The sequence below is a fragment of the Halyomorpha halys genome, unplaced genomic scaffold (assembly GCF_000696795.3).
Source record: "Halyomorpha halys isolate HHAL.00 unplaced genomic scaffold, Hhal_1.1 Scaffold1556.1, whole genome shotgun sequence".
In the NCBI taxonomy this organism is placed as follows: domain Eukaryota; kingdom Metazoa; phylum Arthropoda; class Insecta; order Hemiptera; family Pentatomidae; genus Halyomorpha; species Halyomorpha halys.
Genome location: NW_027105186.1, coordinates 162,652 through 187,705, shown reverse-complemented (window position 1 = coordinate 187,705; position 25,054 = coordinate 162,652). Strand labels below are relative to the sequence as shown.

Below are 25,054 nucleotides of genomic sequence, written 5' to 3'. Positions count from 1 at the left end.
TTATGTCATTAAGTTGAAGGTGAAGACGAATTGTGAGGAAATTCGATCTTAAAGTCGATTTAACCTGGCCTGCTTCTCGGTTGATGCTTACCAGAGTTCTGCTACAAGACCTTCTGTGTTCAAGAGTCTTGAGTTGTTTCCTGTTTTGACGACTGAAGGAAACTAATGATCTGGTTTATATTGAAAGAGCCAAATAGGGGCTCTCCATATGTATATGTATGCATGCAGATTTAAAATATCCAACAAATATTTATGCCAGAGAGTTGCATGTGTTCGCAAACAGGCAGCTGGAATATATTGAACAGTAAACAACAAAACATCCAGGTCATTGACTGTTCTATTTCAGAACCTTAGGTCGATAGGCAAACCTCTGAAGTAAGTACTATTTAGAGCAAGGGGTTTGCGCTGTCCTTGGGGTCTACCGCTTGAAGGAGTAGGGAAAAAAAATAATATAATTCTAATAACTTTCAGACTTGTTAATTTTTCATATGCCTAAATTTAAAAACAGTCAAGAATACCTCAATTTTTAATTTCATTCTTTATAAAAAGATATGAGGAAAGGAAGCAATCAAGGAATTAGTGAAGGAGCAATCAAAATATTTGACTAATGCCTTAGTAATTAATTATAATCAGCAAAGGATTTAGTTGAAGCAGTGAGTTGGATTTAAAATAATCCATTTAACAGAAGCCGCTTATAACGACTGATCCCTTCAAAGGGAAAGCCATGTATTTGCGACCTGATACTGTTCATACCACTAATCAACGTGTTATTGCTGATATGTGAGTGTAAATCATGAAATTAGACGTTTGAATAAACCACTCATGGATATAAATTTGAATTTTCAAAAGTCATTTTTGGGCCATTAAATCATATATATGACTCTATTATATATTTATTAAATATGTTAACTTCAAAAAAAAAAAAAAAAGTCTTTTCAGGAATCTTTCAAATTACTTCAAAGTTTAATTAATGTTTATTTATATTTAATTTTTAAAACTATGAATTTTAATAATAAAAAATACAAAGGAACTCTACCAAAACATATTTCTGAAGATCATTTCAATTTAAAATATTTTTTTTTAACTATTTCGAATTTTTTTTTATATTAAAAGAAAATTTAAATTAAGATCTAATCTAGTAAATATAAGTAGTAGTTATAGAAACAATAAAGATTTTTAGCTATAAAACTTTCAAAATTGTAGGACAATTAAATTTTTCATACGAAAATATTAGTAAATTGAACAATTTATTTATTTTTTGTTTATTTCTATTTTTGCCATTAATTTAAACATAAACTGTAAAAACAAAAAAAAAAATTCTAAATGCTATTATATTTATTCTATATGCTATCAACTACCCATTTCTGTAAGTGATTTCAGCCCAAAATTTTGTTCTTCAGAGCTGTTTTAATCAATTTTTCTCAAAAAGAACAATGGACCAATAACATATTTTTAAAATGTTATCATTTGACAATGTTTTGTCACAAACAACACCATATTAAACCGCGCATATGTGGTTTCCAGAATGCTATGGTTCGGGGGCAGATGCTGCATCTTGTCACCTTCACCTGCTCCAGAACTGACTGTAGCCAGATGTCTCTGAGGCACGAGGGCATCTCCAGAAATAAGTCCTCGTGGAAAGGAACCCATATAATATATATTTTTGTGTGTGTGTGCAAGCAGACCAAATATATAAACAGAGAAAAAAAATAGAACTGAGAGAATAAATTTTTTTTTTGTAAATATTTATTTAATAAAAAAACAAAAACAATAAGTGAAATATGAAAAAAAAAATCTTTTTAATGTATACAAATGTGTAACGTTGTCATTTGCATAGACGAGACAGTTGGACTGATGACTCCCACAATTTCTACGAAGTCTATTTCTATCGCAATCAAACATCTCACTAGTCATCTCGCGGCATAGATTGGATAATTCAATATTACATTATTTGGTTTGCACATTTTTTAAATGACTTCACATACTCATTTATGTCCATAAGTTATATATTATTAAAGAATTTCTGTAATGAAATGTTCTAATCATTACATAATACATGAGAAATTATTTAAAATTGGCAATATCTCATTTGATTTCGTTTATTCTACAAAGGTGGCAGCCCATTTCAGTGAAATTTTAGGAATCAAAAAATGCCTTACATGGTGTTTTCTGGTGGGGACTTCAAAACTGGTAAAACCTCAATATTGATCAAAATACGACTGATAACTTTTTTAGAATGAACTGATCCATTTGAAACATATACAAAAAGAAAATAAAGAAATATCGAATCGTAATTGGAACCTGGTTATGGGAATCCTATGATGTCGGTTATTAGTAAAGACCTTTAATAAAAAAAAATATTAAATTGTATACTTTTTGGTAATGCGATCATGAACAGGGACAATTTTTTTAATTTCTAATTTAATAACGTTAGAGTGAATTATGGATTTGAGTTGATTAATAAAAAGTTCAGAGAACACTTTGTTATAACTAGTTTTATTAATTATGAATATTTTCCAATATTTATTTTTTATAGACATTTATTAAATTTCTGCATAATTATTAACTTGGATGTTGGTAGAAGTATTCATTTGTTTCTGGTTTATTCCACACCGCTATTCCATCATTAAAATTACATAAATTAATTATAAGCAATTGGGGATCAATAACTGATGAAGTTTAAGAAGATAACTACAAAAACATACAAAAGTGAAATAGACAAAAAATTTTACTTCTTTATTTTCCGTCTTTTAGTATGTTAAACTTTGTTTTCTCAATTCACTTAATTTGTTTATATTCTTATCATAGTCTGTTTCATATTAATACTATTTTATTTCTTCTTTTCTTCCCTAAATTAATTCTTCACCATTCTGTTTCTTATTATCCTATGTCAAAGTATTTTTAATTGTTTTTGTCCTTTTTTCGCCCTGATGAAGCTCTACAAAGTGGAGCGAAACGTTGGCAAATAAATGTTTTTGTTGCTATTATTTTTGTTTCTTTGACCGCACCTCTGACCATCTTCTTTATAATTAAAAAAAAAAAAAAGTTTCGTCCAAACATTCTATGAAAAACCAATTTTTTTTTCAATCACATTTTCTCTGGAAATAGAAATATAAGGAAACATACCAAGATAAAATTCTATACAATAAGAATCTAGACCAAAATAAATCCTAATTAAGAAAAGATAAAAAAAAAAAATAAAATAAAAAAATAAAATGGAACAATAAACAAAACATCTGGGGACTTTGGATCAGAAATGTGCACAGGTTTACTGGAGCAAAGTTATCCTCTGTTGCATTTTAATAAGTACTTGCTTGACAACGCTTTCACTTATACTTAAAGAAGAGGAAACATAGAAAGAGAAGTTGCGACATTAAACTTAACGGAAAGAGAAGGAAAAATACTAGAAAAAACTACTGCAGTTAGTAAAACCGATCGGAAAACGTACTTTTTCACTTTCTATCTCGGCTAACTCGAGCCTTTCACTACCACTGGTGTGCCACAGAGAGGAACACAAAACTTTTCCCACTGACCCACTGTGGCAGATCATTTCATTAAAGAAAACGTAGAAAAGCTGCTCCTAGATTGGAGGTAGGTAACCCAGCAATACATTGCGGTCACCTGTAACAGGTATACTGCACAGCTCCTTAACTAATTCCAAACGTAACCCATAATATATATATATATTGTTTTGTTTTGTAGCGGCACAAATTTTGGAAGTTATTTATGCTAATCATAAATATAATATTCTATAAAATTACTAGGAGTATCTGATTCCAAGTATATAATAAATAAATATATTACAAGTATATAGTAACAGATGTAGAGAAATATCCAACCCGTAATAAGAGAAGAAGGTAAAATTACATATTACACCGTAAGAGAGAGGAAGCTAAAATTACATTAGTGTTTGAATTTATAAGCACATCACGTTCTTTATAAATTATAACTCCTCTTCGATTTTTATTTTTTTTTTTTTATCATATTTTTTTACTTTTATCATGCCATAGGCGTTGATGACCAGAGGGTTTTACGCCTTTAAGCAACAATCAACAACAACAACAATATCCAACCCAATTACATTCTTTTTGAACTTGACGCAAAAGGGCTTGATTTAAAATTTTTTATAATGTATACAAATTAAAAAAAAAAACTGTATAAAAGATTCAAAAGTGTTTTGCGTAAAATACTAATCACGGCATGACCTAGTTTACAGCGGTGATTCCTTTTGAACTGCGCGGGAGTCGAATCAGCGTCCAAGCGGAAAGTGGACTGGCTTCCTGATTAAAGACATGACCTGGGATTGAAGGCGTCTCAGGGCCATTGTCTTCGATTACAATAGCCGTGATATAAACAATTCTTTCATCATAAATAATCAAGAAAATTATTAATTATAAAAATTTAAAAAATGTTAAAATTTGGTGTATTTGGAGACGGAATTTTAAAGCGATTTACCGTGCATTTAAAAAAATTAAATTGAGTAGTTTTAGGTATTTTAGGATATTGTAACCAAACTTCTTAATAATTGAATGGTTAGTTCCAAAAATAAGATAGCTTCCATTTGCCGAGTTTTGTAGCGTAAAAAGTTTATAAATTCTGAATTCTAAAAAATCATTTTTAATCTATTTCTTTAATTGCTCGTAAATATTAGTATTGTATAATAAATATAACTTCCAAACAGTGTAACACGTTTGATTATCCCAACTGCCTATTTTTTTTTACCATGAATCTAATACTGGGAAAATAGTTTATTGCAAAAAAAAAAAATTATTTATTGATATTTACAACTGTATACATATATACACATCAAGTAAATTTGCTGTAAGTGATATTATGATATGATAAAAACATGTGGAGAATCTACCCATTGATAGAACTCCAAAAACATTTCTAAAGGACAAGATCTCGAGGCCATCCTCTTTTCAGACGTCTAGGAGGATTATTAGGTAGTGAAGGAGAAGCCAGGTTAGAAACGAGTTGGTTTGGGTGGTTGGGAAGTTTATTATGGAAGGAATGGTATCTGGTTCTGGCCAAATCGGCAACATGGATGGACATTGAGGTCCTGATGGATGATTTGATTTGTAACAAAGGAGCATTAAGGATTTTACGAAGGATTTTGGACTGCAAGGATTGGTTTCGAGAGGAATTAGATGGTTTAGTGGAGCCCATAGCTCAACTCCGTATGCCCAAATAGGACTAATAATAGTCATGTAGATCAGTCTTTTGTAATGGATTGGAAGTTTGGACCGTTTGTCTAGTATATGTTGTAATAGTCGGAATCGACGAGCAGTTTCCTGTCTTTTCAGTGGAAAAAAAAAAATTATTTTTGTTATCTTTAAGTGAAATATATTTAGCATATTTATATTATTTAAAAAAAAAATCAGCAATAATAAGTATAGCTAATAAGACCGAACGAATCACCCTAGGCGAAGTCAAGAAACTGACCATGGAAAGAGATTTAAATAAATGGATCAGGGCTGTATATATGTATATAGACACTCTATATAGGTTAGCTGGAGAAAAGGTTTTTTTTTTGCCTACAATTTAATTTTCATAAAATAAAAATACGTTCCTAAATATCACTAATCTAATATTTTAATCGAAATCATTGCCCTTTGCCCTGTTCAAATTTATAATAAAAAAATGAATTTTATTTGATCCAAATAAACTAAATAAAAAAAGTATATCACAATTTAGTAAGCCGATCTCATAGATCTAGTGCGACCGTCCGTTATTCTTAGAGTTGCGACTAACAAAATATTAAAAATACTACTCTGATTATTCTTTATAGTGATTCTGATTACGGCGATTCTAACGTTCAGTATTAGATTTTAAATTAACTATGTTTTATTTTTTTTGATATATTTAAATAGAAATCTTCACCTTAACATAATTAGAATATTACAATGTAAGTATTAAATTAAATTAAAAACAAATTTAATCCCAATAAAATGCATCTTATTTACAAATCATATTAATTAAGTTGGTATAAAAATTTAATACTAAAATAATAATTATATTATAATAGTATTATCTTGTTTGTTTTGATACAATTCTATCATCCGTGTATTTTTGTACCGCCCACACGTACGTGGAAAGGCTGTTAGGTAAACATATTTAGCATTCTGATCCATGTAAATTCTCTTTCCAGTGAAAATCTAAAAGCTTTCTCTCAAAATTATATTTAGATCCATCGTGAAATATTCGGCGCCAGGGGACATGGCGCCTTATTTATTTTCTGTAAAAATGAAAAATATCTGGATTATAGCACGACAAAGAATATCAAAACGTTTCCAAGTACTCTAGCCTCTTTAGATGAAATACAACTGCTATAACACTTATTAGTAATTTAGTAGCCGTTAGACTTAATGGCTTGTTAATAATAGACTGTTGATGCAACGATCTGTTGGAAAATTATCAAATAAAATATATTCGACGTATGCAATAAGTAATATTTCATTTTATTTACATAATGTTTTTAAATATTATTTTTCTATTACAGTATTACAACTTAAATTTTTTTTTTTTAGTATCTTCACTTTATTACATTGTAAATTTTGTATGTTGTTTTATTTGAAAAACTAAATATTTAATAGCAAATAAATTGGATTTGTTAATTTTTACACATTACGTTAACAATAAGTTTTGAAGTTTTAAATATGATCCTCTGGAAGCTAAAGAATTATATTTTATATACAAAACTTACTTTTTACTTTTTATTATAAATCAGTGTAGGTGACATACTCTCAGATCAGTTTTTAATGTTGGCATATTAAAAAAATTTAAATGCTGTTTGAACAGTTATCAACGATCTCTTTTTTTAATTTTTAACCAGGATTATTTCTTTAATTTAAATTTATATGAATTAATACTTTATATGCATTACAAAAAATAAAATAAACATGGTTGTTATTTAAAAAAAAATCTGACATATAAAATGAATATATATATTATTTTTGAAGAGCTAACTAATGTTATGTAATTATGGTATAAATAGCTAGCAAACATATTTTGATGTTTTAAAATATGATTCCCAAGAATTCAAGAATTGTGAAAAATATGAGGAGCCTTATAAAAATTTCACTTTTTCATTTTTTATCAAAATTCACTGAGGCTAACTCACAAATTAAGTAATCTTGAAAATGAGCTTTTAAAGTCGGTATATTAAAACAGATGTTATACGAATAATTATCAACGATTTTAAATTTTAACCAGGATAACTTCAACAGTATATTAAATACTGCCAATGCATTAAAAAAAAAAAATAAACATGAATATTATTTTTAAAAAAATTGACAAATAAAAGGGAGACAAAATATGTATGTTCATATTATTTTTCATGAGGAAAGGTATTCATTTTTATTTAGCCAAACGTAATTTCTCGGCTATAAAATGATATTATTTTATTTTATACCCTTAATAAATTGAATTTGCTTAACGACTTTTTCTTCATTACGTATAGAATAGTTAATTAACCTATTTTGATGTATTAAAACATGAAATCTAGGGATACTCTAAAAAAATAATTTCTTTAATATAATTGGCTTTGACTATTAAAAAAAGTAAATAATCTTGCAAATCCTGTTTTAATGTACATCAAAACATTTTTAAGACCAAAACATTTTAATAATTATCAATGATCGTTATTTATTTTTTTTAACCAGGATTATTTTATGAGTTTTAAGTAAATCATTAATTATTACGGCCAGTAAATGAACAAAAAAAATACATTAAAGATGAAAATAATTTATAAAATTACATATAAAGACGGATGAATTAAATTAAAAAAAAAATTAAGTTGTTCATTTGGGAAATATGTTTCATCCTTCTTAAAGCAAACGCGGAGCCATGAGATATAATCCTCTACCTATTGAAGGAGGATTTAATATTCCTTGGAGTTTGGCACAGGATGAGGGAACGGACCTGACCCATTCGCTAAGGACCATAATCCCGGCATTAGAGAAGATTTCCTTTATATTTTCCTCCCCCTATTGATTCGATTTTCCTCCTTACATTTCCCACGCGCTGTCCCTCTACTAAAAGACTCCCTAAGCAGATTCCACTAATCAGATAAAGGAACTTCTATGTAATGCGTCCCTCTTTCAATAGAGCAAAGGGAACGACTGAATTCAGAACTTAATGACCAGTTAGGACTCCGGAATGACAGAGCATTCGAAAAATATTGCCATTGGCTAAAGGTTTCTGAGAGAAAGTCTATTATACCATCAAAGTTAGTTACTTAGCACTAGATTTTGGACTATTTTTTATATTTTGCATTTTTAATGCACTCATAGCAGGAAAAAGTCTTAAATTTACACTTCAAGTTCCTTAGAGTATAAATGAAAGAAAAATTAAATTGTCAACACTTTGTTAATTTCTATATATTTATTTTTTTTATATAAAATTAAATTTAAACACTAATAATCAATTGCTATAGTGATTTAAGATTGTCATAACCATAAGTGTAAAACAAAACAAAAAAATCTTTAAATAAAGAAAAGATGGATGATCAATGTTTCTTTTTTCATACCTAATGTTTCCTCTTGAAATGAAAACAGAAATAAATAATAAAAATATATCAAAATAGAATTTTTTATTCATCTAGACTGAAATAAAAAAAACATAAAAATAATATCATAAAATATGCTATTACTTTTTCTTTCGCTTATGCCAATCCCCAAATTTGTATAATGTATAATATAAAGAGAAAAATATATTTTGAAAAAAATTTTAAGAGCATAAGTAATTTTAAAAAAACACACACACAGATGAGATCAGAGATGGGGCATAACGCTACTCTTCTTCAAAGCAAAAGTGAATCCGAAAAAGCCACACCCACGAAAGGAAGGCTATGTTAAGGTTAACGTTAAGGTCAGACATTGTAATCTAGACTGAAACAGAAGGCAGCCAGTGATTGGCTCTTACTATTCCACTACTCCTCGGCCACGCCCCTGAAAGGCTCATAAGGGTTTTTGGTTATAATTTTTTTAACAGAGTGGTCCCTTCCCACTTTAGAATAAACAAAAAAGGTGCTAAGCGCCACAATGATCCCCCATAATACAGTTTTAATAAATAGTGATCCTTCGTTTTTCCTACTATCTTCCTTAAAATATCTTCGGGTAAAACAAGGTAAATGTTTTTTTGTAAATAAAAATAAAACGAAATGGAGGGTAAGAAAAAAAAATTACTTTTTCTGACAGCTTACCCCTCTCCATTGTACTACTTCCTCCAAGAATGGGATAAGCTAAAGTGAATGATATAAAAACAAAAAATAGAAGATTAAACGGAAGTATAATTCGTAATTAGTTATTATGTTTGGTAATTAAAGTTAATTTGTTTTATAACAAACAATGAAGGGATAGAGAGATAAGTTTGGCAGAGCTTTATAATTTTTTAAGACAAATCAATTAACGTTATGATTCAGATTAAAACAACCTTCACATCATCTAAATAATTTCTGATATTTAATGGTTGAGTAGCCCCAAGAAGTTCTTCTAAAACCATGGTTTAAAGCCATTCAAACCGTTCAATGTTCAAACATGATTCAAAGGAAAAAAAAAACGTTTGTAATGTAAATTCAGATCAACATATCGATAATAATTTTATTTTTTGTTCATATCAACTTCCTTTATTTTCCGATACTGGTGGGTAAAAGCGGATGCGACGCTAGAGCGCACAACATTTACATTTTTGTGGCCTAGCAGTTTAATGGACAAAGGTGATAGAATTAGCCCCTAATTGGACGTGTGCTACCGGCAGGTACTCGAACCCAGTTAGCTCTCCATGGCCTCAATTAGTGGCCCACGGCTCCTGAATATTCCATCTCGATATAATTCTCGGCAATCTCTCCGAATCAGGGCCGCCGTTAAACTGGCTGGTGGTTAACAAGCCACTCAGTACTTTGCCGCGATAGAAACTTGTGAACTGTTCGTCTGATTAATTTCCAACTTTCGCTACGAGCTTTGCCGACATTTTCCCGGGGTTAACGGTAAATTAATTTGTAGTAGACGTTAGTTGAATGATTTTAATTATACTTTATGTAAGCTTTTCTTGATTGTTCAATGAAGAAATGAAACGATTATTAGTCCGGGTGCAGTAAAAAAAAGACTCAAATAGTAAATAATTATACTATTTTATTGAGCCAACGTTTCGGCCCACGTTGCAGAGTTTCGTCAGGGCTAAAAAAGATACAAACACTATAGTTACAAAAAGCAAAAAATGACAAAACATAAGTGGAAAATAACAGGGGTATAAAATGAAAAGTAAGATATAATAAGAAATTCAAAATTTTCATTTTATACCCCTGTTATTTTCCACTTATGATTTTTCCTTTTTCCTTTTTGTAACTATAGCGTTTGTATCTTTTTTAGCCCTGCCGAAACCCTGCAACGTGGGGCGAATAAATGGCTCAATGAAATAGTATAATTATTTACTATTTGAGTTTTTTTTTACCGCACCCGGACCATATTCCATTCATCTATACACACGGTCAATCAATAATCTTCAGATTATTAGTTTATTACTGGAAGATTTCAGAGCAAGCCCTAAGTTTCTCAAATAGTAATAAATTACGAACTAGTCAACGTTTGGACAATTCAAGCATCAACTAGACGGGAAAAAAACAACATCGCTTAAATATAGAACAAGGATAGCACATCTCACATCAAATAGTCTAAAATTCAACATATACTTGCAACAATACATATATATTAGTAATAATATTTTTTCAATAAAATGAAATTGTTTCTTTTTACAGCTTGTAGTATTATGTCTCTATTCTATCTAGTGTGGTCTTGCGAGTGCGCGAAATTAAAATTTGTCATCAAATGTATTTTTTTTTTTTATTACATATAAAAATGAGCTTTGTTATGAAAATGTGGTGAAATGATTGGGAAAGTAAAATATAAAATAAATAAAAATTCTCAAGACATATTAAATAAAATAATGAAAATAAAGTGATAATAGCTTATCGATAATAGATCACTTTAATGTTAATAGTGCAAGAATACTCAAACCCCACTCGGATCAAATGGGTGTGCATTCTTAAGCATTTCTATAGTACTTGTACCTGGTAAAACGTTTTAACTAACGCTAATACATCAGGTAAGGTAAATGATGTTTCATAATGTTTTAGTTTAAACAATAAGTCCTCACAAAATATAAGCAGGACACTCTCGTGGCATATTTGTGGTCCGCGTACTACCGATAGGTAACCACTGGTTTAGCAGGATAGTTAAATATATATTATAAATTTTTCAATACTACACTTACTTCCAATTCCTGAGTTCAGCTTTAACCCAAAACCAGGCGGTCCCGCTTTGCTTGGGCTGCTAGGACCTGAAACTGTACAAAAAGAATTATTATTCTAAATGAAAGACATAATCATATCAATAGATTAATAATGATAGTATATTAGTTATTATATAATTATTTTTAAACTTAATTTCTAAATTGTTGTAATTGTTTGAAGGACTACAAAATGCACATTATGAAACACATTAGTATAATATCCTTTGTAGTTTAAACATAATTATAGACACCTGAAAATTGTGAATCTGGCACTGCTTTTATTTTATTCATTTATTTAATATAATATAATATAAAAAGGTTTTTTATTATTTTTTTCTCGTTTATTTTTTTACTGCTTTAGAATGTCAGGGACTTCATAATCGAAGAGGTGCTTGCTACAATAAAAAATGGTGTGACGTCATCTCTCAGATGACATGCGACTATTGGTGAATGGTTAAATCTATGACGGGTAAAAAAAAAAATCATTTCTTTAATTGTAGAATTATTATATTTTTATAATTGTTTAATGTTAATATTTTATTTACTAATTGAATACCGTGTCTTCTGTTCAATCCTTTTCCAAGCAGATTAAACAATTTTTTTTAAAATTAAAAATTAGGTTTATTACGGGAAAAGGAAACAAATATTTTAATCATTCTTAACTTCAAGTTAATTTAGTCTTAGTGCTAGGTCCTAGACAGATGACTGATGTTTGAACAGCGTTGCATCTGTTCATAATTTCGGTCATTATTTTACCATGAGGAGGACTATTTCGGAACAAGTTATTAATACAAATTTAAAATAAAAATCATACGAATATCTCAAGAAGGAGAAGTGCGGAGCCTCAGAACGTAGGTATATTAATGAAAAACAGGTTGAGCCGTCTCCTTGTGATCCTCTACTTCCTGCTACCTCTGGCACCAGGGTCTGTCCGGATGATCCCGAGAGCCGATCTTCCGCTGACTACCCTAACGTGTCAGGGTGACTGTCGAGGAAAAAAAACCCAGACGACATCATTAACAACCGCTGTCACAGCGTTTGAAATCTTTCACTCAACGGTGACGTTCCTATGTTCCTTTGTAAACACCGCTCGGTATCCTATGCGTCCATCGTTTTTTATCAAAACAAATGAGTGCTGAGAACAAAGCAGTGCTATCAGGACTACTTTATTCTGGAATACAAACAAGCAATCGTAAGATAAATTAAATAGACGAAGCTGAAATCGGCTCTGCTCACAGCAATACCAATTGAAGAGGAACACAGAAATGGTTACTTCTCTCAGAAAGGATTTCAAGACCACGTTTGGCGTCCTATTTAAATTGTATAATGATACTGGCATTACAGTTCAAAAGTGATATTTCTTTTTAATTGACAATTTGTTAAATCCATCGATATATCATGGTCCTGTCCTATCTAGGCACGATCTTTCCAACTTTTTGAATTTTTAGATGTCCTTTCCTGAGTAAAAAGTTCTGACATGGTTCAAAATTTTTCTATACACTCAAAAATGACTATCTTCATTTTTAGAAATGATATGTTACGATCGTAAGACGAAAGTGTTCAGTTCATTTTCCTTTCGACACTGTCCATTTTTGTTTCGCGAACTGTCGGGGTAAAACTCAAGAGTTGTATTTTATTAGGTTCAGTTACATACCATTTTATTTGTTCACTCACTTCTAAGCAGATGACTTCCTAACCATCCCTAAGAAGATCGATTTCCCGATACAGTCACTCATCTCAATGTGTATCATCATCAGCTGAGGTGTTTTATATATCCAAATTAATGGATATATCCTACATTACTTATTTGTATATTCGAAGCAATTTTTTCTTATTGCTCAATACTCATGCTATAGGAAAACATTAGAAAAAAACAGGATATCTGAAAAAAAAACTTGTGTTTTTTAAGGTCCTGTCCATCATCTTTCCTATAAATGCGAGAAGAGGACGTTGTCGGAGAATAAAATATTTTTTAAAGCAGTTTCCAGCTTTGCTAGAACTCAAATATTTCCTCAACTAAGGTAGAGTCTCTAGGAAATAATTTGTTTGAGTTTATTTAGCGAATTTTGAAGTTTGATGGCTCAAATTAGTGATGTTCCATGGATGTTTCAAAACGACTTCAGCTCAAAATACAGTCGTTGCTTCGTGGTCCATTTCTTTCAAATACAAATTAGTGTTCAAAAAGGATCTCAAATTTTTTACATTTCTGAGAACTTGTACTCAAAAATGCCTATTTCTGTGAGAATGAGATTGAATGAGAATCTCTGACCATATTCGCAGATCTTACTTCCTATATACCTATTTTTGATTATTTTCCAGAAGTATTGAGTTCTAAATACTCTTAACATAAAATTAGAAAATTCTTTACAGAAGGGTGCTTTTGAAGGAGCTGACTGTTTCACACTTTGTCTCGCACCCTCGTCACGCCTGAGTAACAAGATTTAGAAATTTTTTTTTTCCGAAATCAAAGAAGCTGGAAGAAAAGAGAAGACAAGACTACAAGACCGCGTCCTGTTCCAAGCAGAACAAAGTCCCCTAATTTGTAGGGCCTGGACAGACAGATATTTCTGTTTGGTTTTTTTACTCCAGCTTCCGGCCAGAGCATCATACCCCGACTCCAGATTGCCTTTCTTAGAGGTCTGCAGTCAGAGCCTCTCTTGTGATATAATGTTTTCGTTAAAAAAAAAAAAAAAATGTCACTTTATGATTTGAGAAATAAATTTGATACTTAGCTGTACAATAAAATTAAATTCAGAGTAAAAGAAAATCAAGTAAATTAGAATTAAGATTCCAAATATAGCATATGAAATAAATATGCACGAATTTCAAATTAAAATGAAACCTTATAATTAAACCTGTATATGCGATAATGGGCCAGCTAAAATTTTGGTTTTAAATATTATATAGAACATACAGAGTTGTGCTTTGGGTATAAACCTACGCATTCCTCTCGTATCCAATTCTTACAATCCAAAATCCTTCGTAAAATCCTTAATGCTCCTTACTTTGTCACAAAAAAATCATCTATAAAGACCTAAATGTTCCATATGTAACCGATCTAGGCCAAACCAGATATCAATCCTTTCATTATAAACTCCCTAACCATTCTAACCCATTAGTTTGTAACCCTGCTTCCTCTTTAATTGCATCCGAGGCGCCTGAAAAAAAGATGGCCTTGAGACCTTATATTGTGAAAATGTATTTAGATTGCTATCAATGGGTAGTTTCTCTACGTGCCTGTTTCATACCATTATGATCATACTTTAAGTTATTTTCTTTTCGATATACAAACCTGACACACAGCGGTTCTCTCTCTCTCTCTCTCCTTTTTTTTATTCATTTCATATCGTAAATATTATTTTATACAGAGTATTTATTGCATTTCTTTGAGATATTTCCGTATATAATTAATTTTTTTTGCTAATTGTTAAACTATGCCATTAAAATAATATAAATATAAAGTTCTTAAATTAAAAAAAAACTGAAATAAAAACCAAAACAGTTTTGCAATAAAGTAAAATACAGATTGTTATTGATGATTTTTATAGAAATATATGTTTAGTTCGTTTATGTTTATATCTATGGGACGTTGTTATTGTATAATTTCCTTTTTCATTTATTGAACGGCTTACAGAGCTATGATAAAATTGAAAGGAATTATATTTAGTGAAATGTATCGATATTTTATTCTGAATGCATTTTGGTTTGTTTGGTGTAATATGAATAGTTGTTTACAATTTTAAGGCATTTGTTTTAGAATAATTGTAGTTTTTTAAGTTGGTTAAATAAAGGAAGCTCGACATACAGCGGCTATGGAAATAAAATAAAGAAAGAAATTCAGATTTTTATTTCGATTTGAAAAACATTATCGATAAAACTTACAGAACATTACAATGAAAGATCTTGGTTGGTTTCTTTTTGTATATAAGGGTTCGAATTGTTTCACACATTATTTTAACCAACTATATACATAAGGGGATAGAAATTAAATCTTTTTTTTTTTTCAATGTAACATTTGGAAATACATTCATATATCCATCGATCACTCACGAATAAATAAAAGTATATTAATAATAAAGAATTTATTCTTGAAGGGTCATGCATTCTTAATACATCAAATTATTTTTACTTGAATGCTTTCATTCTTGACCCTATCAACGAACAGGCCCTAATTTCCGGTATCAGAGGGTTCCGAACAGATAATCTTGCAACCTAATATTTTTCAACTCCTACTAAATGAAAACATTGGAAGAAAAAATTGTAATTTATACAGTTATTATTAATTTTTTTTTTATTTGTTACAAAAATTGATCAAATTTAAAATATAGTTTTTTGAAATTGTTCCAGTGCACTTTAATTCAATGTTTGAATTAAAAAAAGTTTTGTTTTTTTAAAAAAACATTATCACAAAAATTAAAATTTTATTTTATAATAAACAATTTAATTATTGTTCGATATTCTTGTACGATTAAGTTTTATTATTAATCATCATTAACATTATTATTTTATATTAAGTGATCGAAGAATAAAATTAGACCTAAATTATTTAATGTAAAACTTTTTATAATAATATTTTTTTTTTACTAACACATATGTTGAGGATTAGTCCATATGATAGCGATATTCAGGAGACGTATCACAACTTTGTTGTTTATATAATATATTCTGAATTGGTTGTTACTCAAATAAAGTTCTTTTTCGTCTTATATAATAAGTAATATATTAACTTTTTTTAAATTTATCATATATATCATAATATAAGTATTTACCATAATATATCCTTCATTCAAACCTAATTTATACATTTTTTTTATTCCTTTTAAAAATGATGTTTCTAGCGATATATGATAATGTTTTGTTAGTTTTTTTAGTTAAGGAACTCTATATAAAAACGTAGAATTATTTTCGATTTGTTATCACCCCCAAGAAGAGATAAATGTCTCTTCCGGTTCAAATTATGAATCACTGATAATTTTGTTATATGAGGTAATTTAATTAAATATAGAACTATTCTTTTAGAAATATTATATTGGATAATCATTTTTGTTTATGGTAATACTAATGAGATTATTTTGTTTTTATTATCATATAGCCAACAATAGTATTAAATTAAGTATGACTTATTTATTAGACTTAATGTTAATGTTAAATTCTATTTTTTTTCACTTAAATCATATGCCCAACAATTAATTTAAATAGTTTCTAATTTAACTTGCTAGAGCATAATGTTAGAAAAATACACCTCAAAATCATAAAAATTAAAATTTTCCCTTTTTCTTGTCTCTCCTTAAAAATTTGAAATTTGACAGTTACGAAGTCCTACACCTTTTCCGATGATTTGTTTAATAAAACATGAATTTTCGATGATGTATGTGTTTTATTTCGGAATAATGAATATATACTATTCTGATTAAAATAATTTTGATGATATTATTTATTATAAGGAATCATTACGGAGGATGAAAACGATTAGAGGATTGAGGTTGGAGATGACCAGCTCCTTGCAGGATCGTTGTGACGAGTACTATTGAATAAATAATATTAAAACATCCATAGAAGAAAATATATTTTCACTGATTTTTTGTTGTTATCTTTCTTTATGACATAGTGATCGGTAAATACGGGAGGGATCTTGGTAGAAAAATATTGAAATTAACAGAGGTTATACTTGATCTCAATAATATATAATAACAATATTCCAGGATATGTTCTAGCATAACCCTACTCTCCATCATGGCAAAAGTGAAGCGAAAAAGACCACGCCCAAAAAATGAAGCTTTACGTTAGCGTTAATATGAATGTCCGTCCTTGAAATTTAAATTGAAACTGGATACTGGTGGAATACTGGTAGCCAGTGATTGGTTAGTACTCTTCCCCTACGCCCCTCGAAGGCACAGTAGGCCCGCGTTTTAGCTTCACTTTTTCTGCCACCTTGCCCCTACTTTATACTCCTTTATCCAAGCAATATTTCTAGTTTCATTAAGGTCATTTTATTTTAGTTCAATAATCGATAAAATTATAATATTATAAGAAACATACTTAATGGAACCACAAAATATTGAAAGCAAATATCAATGATTTACCACACTTATGTGTAAAAAACCAAAATGGTGGCTGTCAGTTATTCGGATCATATAGATGTACATATTTGATTTCAAAGTATATTACAGGAGCACCTCTGTTAACCGGGGATGGATTAACCGCCCAACGGAATAATAGACTATTTAAGAAAAATAAAAAAAACTTTGATATAGGAAAAGAACGACAGAGAATATATGGATTTAAAAACGCTGTCAATTTTAAGAAAAATAATAGAAAAACACAGACGTTTTCGAAAAACTAATAGTAGTTTAACTAATAGCATAGGCTATTGTTGTTAACTTTTACATGATACATACTTCTATCTTATATTTTTAAATGCATTATAAAGTGTATGTGAATGTATGCTATAAAACAGTGTTATTGAACATTTAATTTAATTTTTTTTTTTACAAAATACCAACAACTCGGATTATTCCTGTTTAGGCCGTTTAATCCGATTTAGGATCCAATCCTGCCTGGCTGGTTAACAGAGGTTCTAAAATATTTATTTTTGGCTTTCCAGAAGCCAAAAATAATCCGGAACTCCTATAATCACAATACTCAAGCGACAATATTGCCGTAGGTTACGTTGATATGAATGATGGGTTCCTAAAGTACGGAACTGTCAAGGAAGCAGTATTGTACACTCTTACCATTATAGTCATGGCGGACGGAAGAGGAAGTTCATGCTCCCTAAATATAGCTAACTAAATTAAATTCTTTTAAAAGAGCCCACTGACAAGGGGGATAGTACTTCTAAGATTTAGTAGGCAGTTATTGTTGCCGTGTACAGTCGGTTTTTAATAACGGTGGGTGGTGTCTGAAGATTTACCGTGGCCCAAGAAACGTCATTGTGGGCCAATTGAGCGGGCTAAATGACCCCTGATTTATTGTCATGACCCTACAAAGGGATGGCAGAGGGGTGCTTTTGTTATCTGTTTTTCAATATCATATTTCTCAAGGGTTAATTTAGGGAAGCAATTTCGAAAAAGGTTCCCAATCTTGCTCCCTGTAAACGACTCTGTAGCTCGAATCTGAGTTACAATGTTTCCCAGAGGAAATATTTTATTGCCTCTGGAATGGATCTAATATGCTTTTATTGACACTGGGTTTGAAAAAAAAAATTCTTTGCAAAAAATTTTTCTTGTATTCTCTTTAATTATTTAATAATTCCACTATGTCATTGATTTAAAAAATAATAATAAATTTGAGGCACTCCAAAACCAGCAGAGACCACCTAAAATTTTGATTTTTTTTTTATTAACGATTATTAGGAGATAAACAAAATACTCTTATAACAGTTAAATTGCAAGTGTTGTAACTATTTTTGGAAGTAGTTCTTTTAGTACATGATAATCTAGTACTAAAACGGATTTAAAAAATTGAAAAAGGATTTGGCTTTTTTTAAAACGCAACGTTCCCAATTTGAGTACCATTTTAAAAGATGGAAATAAAAATTTCTTCCCAAACGTTTTTAGATCCCAAGGTTCATAAAAAGATGAAAGATAAGTAAACTAAATGAATTCATCATAACATTTTTCGACTCTTTAAGTTAATAACTATATTTTAGATAGTTTGAGAAATAAACAAAAACCAAAAAAAATTAAATAAATGCGTTATAAAAAAGTATTCTATTATAAATATCGATAAGTACAGCATTTATGAAGTGAAATATCCCACGTAGGATTTCTTTTCCATATCTGGGCGATTCTGTAAAGTGAAGATGAAGCCACCACATGCAAGCGTTACACTTCAGAAGATTTAAGCTATATTCAAATATAAAAGATTTAATTTTCGGTTAGAATTAAAATTTGAATGCGTGCGGACAGCCGAGAAGGAAGGATGTCGCTTTTTACCAGATCCCCTGGGTGGGGCTGGAAAAAAGTAATTAAACAGGTCTAAACTTAGAGCTGCGGGGGTGCGCCTTTTGTAGCTTAGAGTCAAAGCTTGGGTGGGCTTTAAGCTTCAAGCAATTTTATTTTTGAACTCAAGTTTATCACACCCTTCTAGTCAAATGGAAGGAAAATAAAAATGTTTGTTTTATATATAATTTTTCAACTCAAAAATTCTTGAGAATGCTATTTATTGTTTAAATAAATTAATTGGTGGTGAAGTCTCAACACTCTTTATTGTTTTCCCAACAGTTCAACGTTCAGACAATTCGGTCATACTCTAATAAAAAATCTAAAAGTTTTAAAAATTAATGAAACTGTAACAAAATAGGGTGATTTGACTGTTACCTGGGAAGAATAGCAGGCAAAAAGTTTTAAATAATTAGATGTAAGCTGTAAATTTATATTTAAGATTGTCCTTGAGGATGGCAGAATATGTTGGACTGTTGGGAAACAAAAATATTAATTTTAAAAAATTAATAAAAATTATGTTTCACTCAAATGGATCTTTTTAATCATTATTATTAAAAAAAGGACATTCTTAAAAAAAAAAGTAAATATTTTTTATTTACATATTTAATAAAACATTAACAACGAAAACTATTAAACAATTTCAACCACAAGGTTTACTTAAAATGTGTTCCAAATCCTGGATGGGAAAAAAAAGGAAGAAATCCTTTACCACTAACGACTAAAAGGGGTCATCAAGTAATTGATTAAGTCCCTAGAAGGTTTTCAAAGAATATTTCATGTTCGAGAATAATTTATTACAACATTTATCATTTATAATATCTATTGTTTTTTTTCGTGCCCTTCATTAAAATAAAATTAGTACTTCAAACATATATAATACATGAAATGATATTATATATATACTATATTGTGTCTTTTCCCTTTGATTGGCTAGTGGCATTGGGCATAGGTGTTGATATGAGTCCGGCTAAGGTGGTATAGTCTAGCTAAAGCCTTTGGCTACGCCATGGAATTAATGGAACTTGAAGGGTCTGTTCCGCTAGAGAACTAGATAGAATATCTATTGAATTTTTTTAATCAATAAAAGTTCACCTAATTATTTTTTTCTACGTGAATTTAAAATGGAACGCCTGTGAAGTAGGTTTTGATCCATCTTACTATTAACCTATGCACATGCATATAATTAAATATATTTCAACCAAGTTATACAGTTTAAATTAAAACTTTCATCTCAAACACTAAATCACTTAAATAGTGTTTCCATAATTTATATACTCAGCATTCAAATACGTTTTTTTTATACAATAAATGATGACGAACGGCCAAAACTTCCAACTAATTAAAAAAATACTGTAATTTGGCCTATCTGGACTTATGGAGTTGATCTTTGGGGCATCACTAAACTGTCGAATTCCTTTCTTACAATCCAAAATCCTCCGTAAAATCCTTGATAAACCTCACTTTATCACAAATTATGCCATCTATCAGTACCATATGTTTCCGATTTGGCAAGAAGCACATATCAATTCTTAAATGATAAACATCCTTAAAACCAAACCCACTCGTTTCTAACCTGCTTTCTCCTTCATTGCCTGTTTATACTTCAAGGCGTCTGATAAGGAAATGGCCTCGAGATCTTCACCTATAGAAAATTATTCTCTACATGTCTGTATCATGCCATAGTATAACTAATATCAAATTTACATATTGTGTAAATTTTTAATACAATAGTAATTATTAATAACTAAATTAAATAAAAAAGATATGAATAAGTTTTTTTGTTTTTTTTGTAGGCACAAGTATAGTTGTAGTAGTAAATGACATGCTAAAAAAAAAAAAAAAAATATTCTTTAGGAATAAGGTCTTTTATAGTAAAACAAAATTAATAACATATTACAGAGACTGTTAATTAAAAGTTTAAAAGGGTAAGTTAACGCAATGTTCACTACAGTATAGTTCAACACATAAATCCACATCTAGTGTACGCTAAGAGGACACCTACCTTGTAATGTTTGTATAGCACTAACTTTATCCAAACAACTTTAACATACTGCGCTCTGTCCTCTGGCAACTTCGTCTTTGAACAATGCTTCCATTCCATATATTTGTTTAAGAGATATATACTACGGTTCATCATTCAATAGTTTATTTTTATTAATATTTCATTTTTAAGATATGATATAATTATTTAGTGCTACCACATAAACAGTACTTTTTTCGGCATAATGTTTTTAAAATATAAATGCGATTAAATAGATACTAAAAATCCGTTTATTTTATACACATTTCAAATAATTTTACTAAAAGATATTTTAGATACAGCGCGCCTATTAACTGCATGGCTTTAGTGTAAAAGAAAAAAATCTCAGGTTTTTAAAAACGGCTAGCGACTGCACCCATCCTGTTTATTGTTAACCAACGTTTTGCTCCACTTTGCAGGGCTTCGTCAGGACTGTCAGATTGAAACAGAGATGTCAATGTGTGTTTGTTGATTCATATTGCAAGAAGAGGGTTGACCGTATGAACAGATTGTAGAAAGATAGTCCGGGTGGCGGTCAATAAAGGTATCAAAACAGTAAAAGAAAACTATTTATTGTTAACCAACGTTTATTTTATTAATTATTGTTAACTTTCACTTGACAATCTGATAGCCCTGACGAAGCCTTGCAAAGTGGGTCGAAACGTTGTTTAACGATAAATAGTTTAATTTTACTATTTTGATACCTTAGTTAACTGCCACCCAAACAATCTTCCTACAATCTGCTTCTTACGGTCAACTATCTTCTTCCAATAAAAATATATTTACACAATCGCAAGTAAAAGTAGTGGAATCTAATATAACCAATATGTGATCAACTAAATGCCAGCCCTCACACTCAAAATTTAACTGTTTGATCGATTCTTCCTGAACACAAATTTGATCAAAGAAAGACACGGAACTAAATTGGTTCCTTAATGCCTAAAAGGTAATTTCGATTAGAATTTTTTGATAGTGAAGACATATTTTTTTTTTTTTTCAATTTCTGCAAGAATTCAAAGTTAACTTCGGCAGTATTATGCTATTATATAAATAGCATCAAATTTATTTATTGTATATAATTTTTGTATTAATAAATAAATTTAAAAAATATTGACAGTGAGGAAAAGAGTTTAGGAATAACTTTACTTAACAAATTAATAGAGCCGCCGTTAGCTCAGTCTTACCAATTTGATGTCTATTGGCGGTGCCGGTTCGAATCCGGCCTGAAGCGTTCAGTTTTTCATTGAGTGGTGTTCCCATAAAATGAAAAACTTTGACCCCCAATAGTTAGGCACAATAGGAGTCTTGGCCGAAAAGAAAAAAAAAACATGAATAAACGATAGATCGTTATCAGGCCACTATAAATATGTTATTTATTATTTAATGAAGTGCTCTATGGACCATTGATTTGGACTGTTTTTATTGAATAGTTGAAGATAAATATGAGAGCTAGGAAGACAGCTGGTAGTGTAGCGAACCGAACGCTCGCTGGCAGCCATCCCACCGAGATTACAATAGATGTGATTCATTCTACTTTTAAATGTGCCCTATACATCCAATACATATTTATAAGCTTGCTATTATACAATGAGCCCGTGTAAAAATATGGCGTATCGTTAGCTCTCTTATTGTTGACAAAAACTAATTAGGGTTTTGTTGTTCGGAGAAAGAATTGAAAAGTACATAAATAACAAAGGATACATTTTCTTTGTCAGGGACATGTAGTAGCTTGTTAACATTTCATTTACTACTGTCAGGCGTGTACACTAATTTCTTTGTTCAATGTAATTATACTATTTCTTGAAGGAAGACTTTATATATTTGAAATTTTTATTTACTTTATTTTTTTCTGAGGGTTCCAAAAAGGAAGATTGCATCAAGGCATGGACGTAAAATGAAGTATTTAAAAAAAAAAACTTTATTTAATTGATAGATATTACAATCTGCCACACTATTGTGAGCAATAGGTAATAGAGATGAATGACCACATCCATACCAAAATTAAATAAAATAAGAATGAAAATAAATAAATAAATGAAACAAATAAAAAAAAAAGTACATAAAATCTCTCTTAAAATATATAAAAACAGAAGCATAAGGAAAATGAACATAATCAAACTATGTGTATGAAAAAATAAATTAAAAAAAGAATAATTACAAAAATAATATAATCTCTAGTCACATTTACTCTCTTGAAATGAAGTATTAAATTATCTTACTTTAACTCGGCCTAAGTCGACCAATATTCTTTATAAGCGATTTGAAAGGGTATAGATTATTTTGTATTAATTAATAATATCTTTATGTTCTAAAGATAGTTATTATTTATATATAGAATTGTTAAAAAATCATTTGTTTAAATATCTATTTTTGTTTAAATGAATAGTGTTTTACTCACTCATAATTAGTATTACTTACTGTACAACACAAATACAGGATAAGTAATAGATTTAGCATTTGCATAATTTATTTCCAATGATGGGTTGCATCCGTAATTCGAGAGGGACCTCGCTTTTATCGGATGAATTCAAAATTACCCCCTATCGACGAAATTGTATTAGAGTTTTAATCCTTCAGTCGAAAAATTATAAAAACATAATGACAGCAATTCCGCGTTGAATACTACTGAACTAATAGTATAAGAGTCCGGTGGACACTAATTTTTATTAATTTAATGAAAACAACGTATCATTAGTAGTAAAAATTGATATCTACCAAGTGAAGTTAGGAGGAATACAAAATATTGGATGTTTCAAAAGGTTAAAAAAACATTTTTTGTTTTCATTTGGAGCTCCATATTTTTAAGACTATCTACAACACTAGAAAACGTAATAGAACATTTTTTAAAGTAATGTAAATTTGCTAAAATATGTGCCCTAGTTGAGCCGCTTACATTTAATAGACACAGTTTTTTGAAAAGCAACATTAAATATTCGAGGTACAAACGTCTATTAGCACATAAATTAAAGCTAGTTTCGTGTGCAATAAAGTAGTATTTTAACCAATATCACTAAAACTACTACTCCTACGAAGATAAACGCCATGAACTACTTTATAGCACATTAAACTAGCTTTAATTTACTTAAATGGAAACAGACATCTTCAAGTCTCATGCTTCCTAAGGCATAGATTTTCCAAAATAAATTCACTAACTACTGATTTTTCATTACATTTTTTATGAAATATTGCATTTAAAAACGGTATCTTGAGAACTATTAACAGCAAATAGTTCCACCAGGCATAGGCGTACCCAGCAGGGGACAGCTGCCTCCCCCTTGAAGTGGAAAAAATAATTATTAATTTAAATTTTTTTTTTCAAGCAAATAATGTATGTAATAACAAAGCATTTGCGACAGTTATATATAATTTTCTTAAAATTTTGGTTTCATTCGCCTTTTCCGTACTCAAATGTCACAACCACTGCCCTGTTTCATAATAAAGTGTAAACTAATACTATTAGCCTTGTCGATTTAACAAAATACAATTTCACTGACTTGTTCAATAGTAACTTGTACTTTAGTACTTGTACTTTTATGATGCAGAAATGCAGGCTATCTGTTTCGCGATGAAAGCCACTATTGGAAGCAATGACAATACTGTAATCTTCAGCGACTCCCAAGCCGTAATACAAAAATTAACAACACCAGGTGCCGCAGGGTCACCCACGGAAGAAAAGTGCAGAGACATGGCTGCTATCATGAAGAAAAGAGGAAGGGCTATAACTCTGCAGTGGATACCAGGCCATGTTGGTATAAATGGTAATGAACAAGCTGACAAGTTGGCAAAGCTCGGTTGTGCA

The 25,054-nt window shown here is 29.9% G+C and overlaps 1 protein-coding gene across 2 annotated transcripts in view; it reads right to left on the bottom strand.

The window, feature by feature from the left end:
* stumps (DBB domain-containing protein stumps) overlaps positions 1-25,054 on the bottom strand; it is a 226,968-nt gene that overhangs the window by 49,373 nt on the left and 152,541 nt on the right. For both annotated transcript variants that reach the window (XM_067049156.1, XM_014435286.3), the window contains one exon: positions 11,272-11,343. In XM_067049156.1, the coding sequence (XP_066905257.1) occupies positions 11,272-11,343 (72 nt within the window). The remainder of the gene's footprint in view (positions 1-11,271; positions 11,344-25,054) is intronic.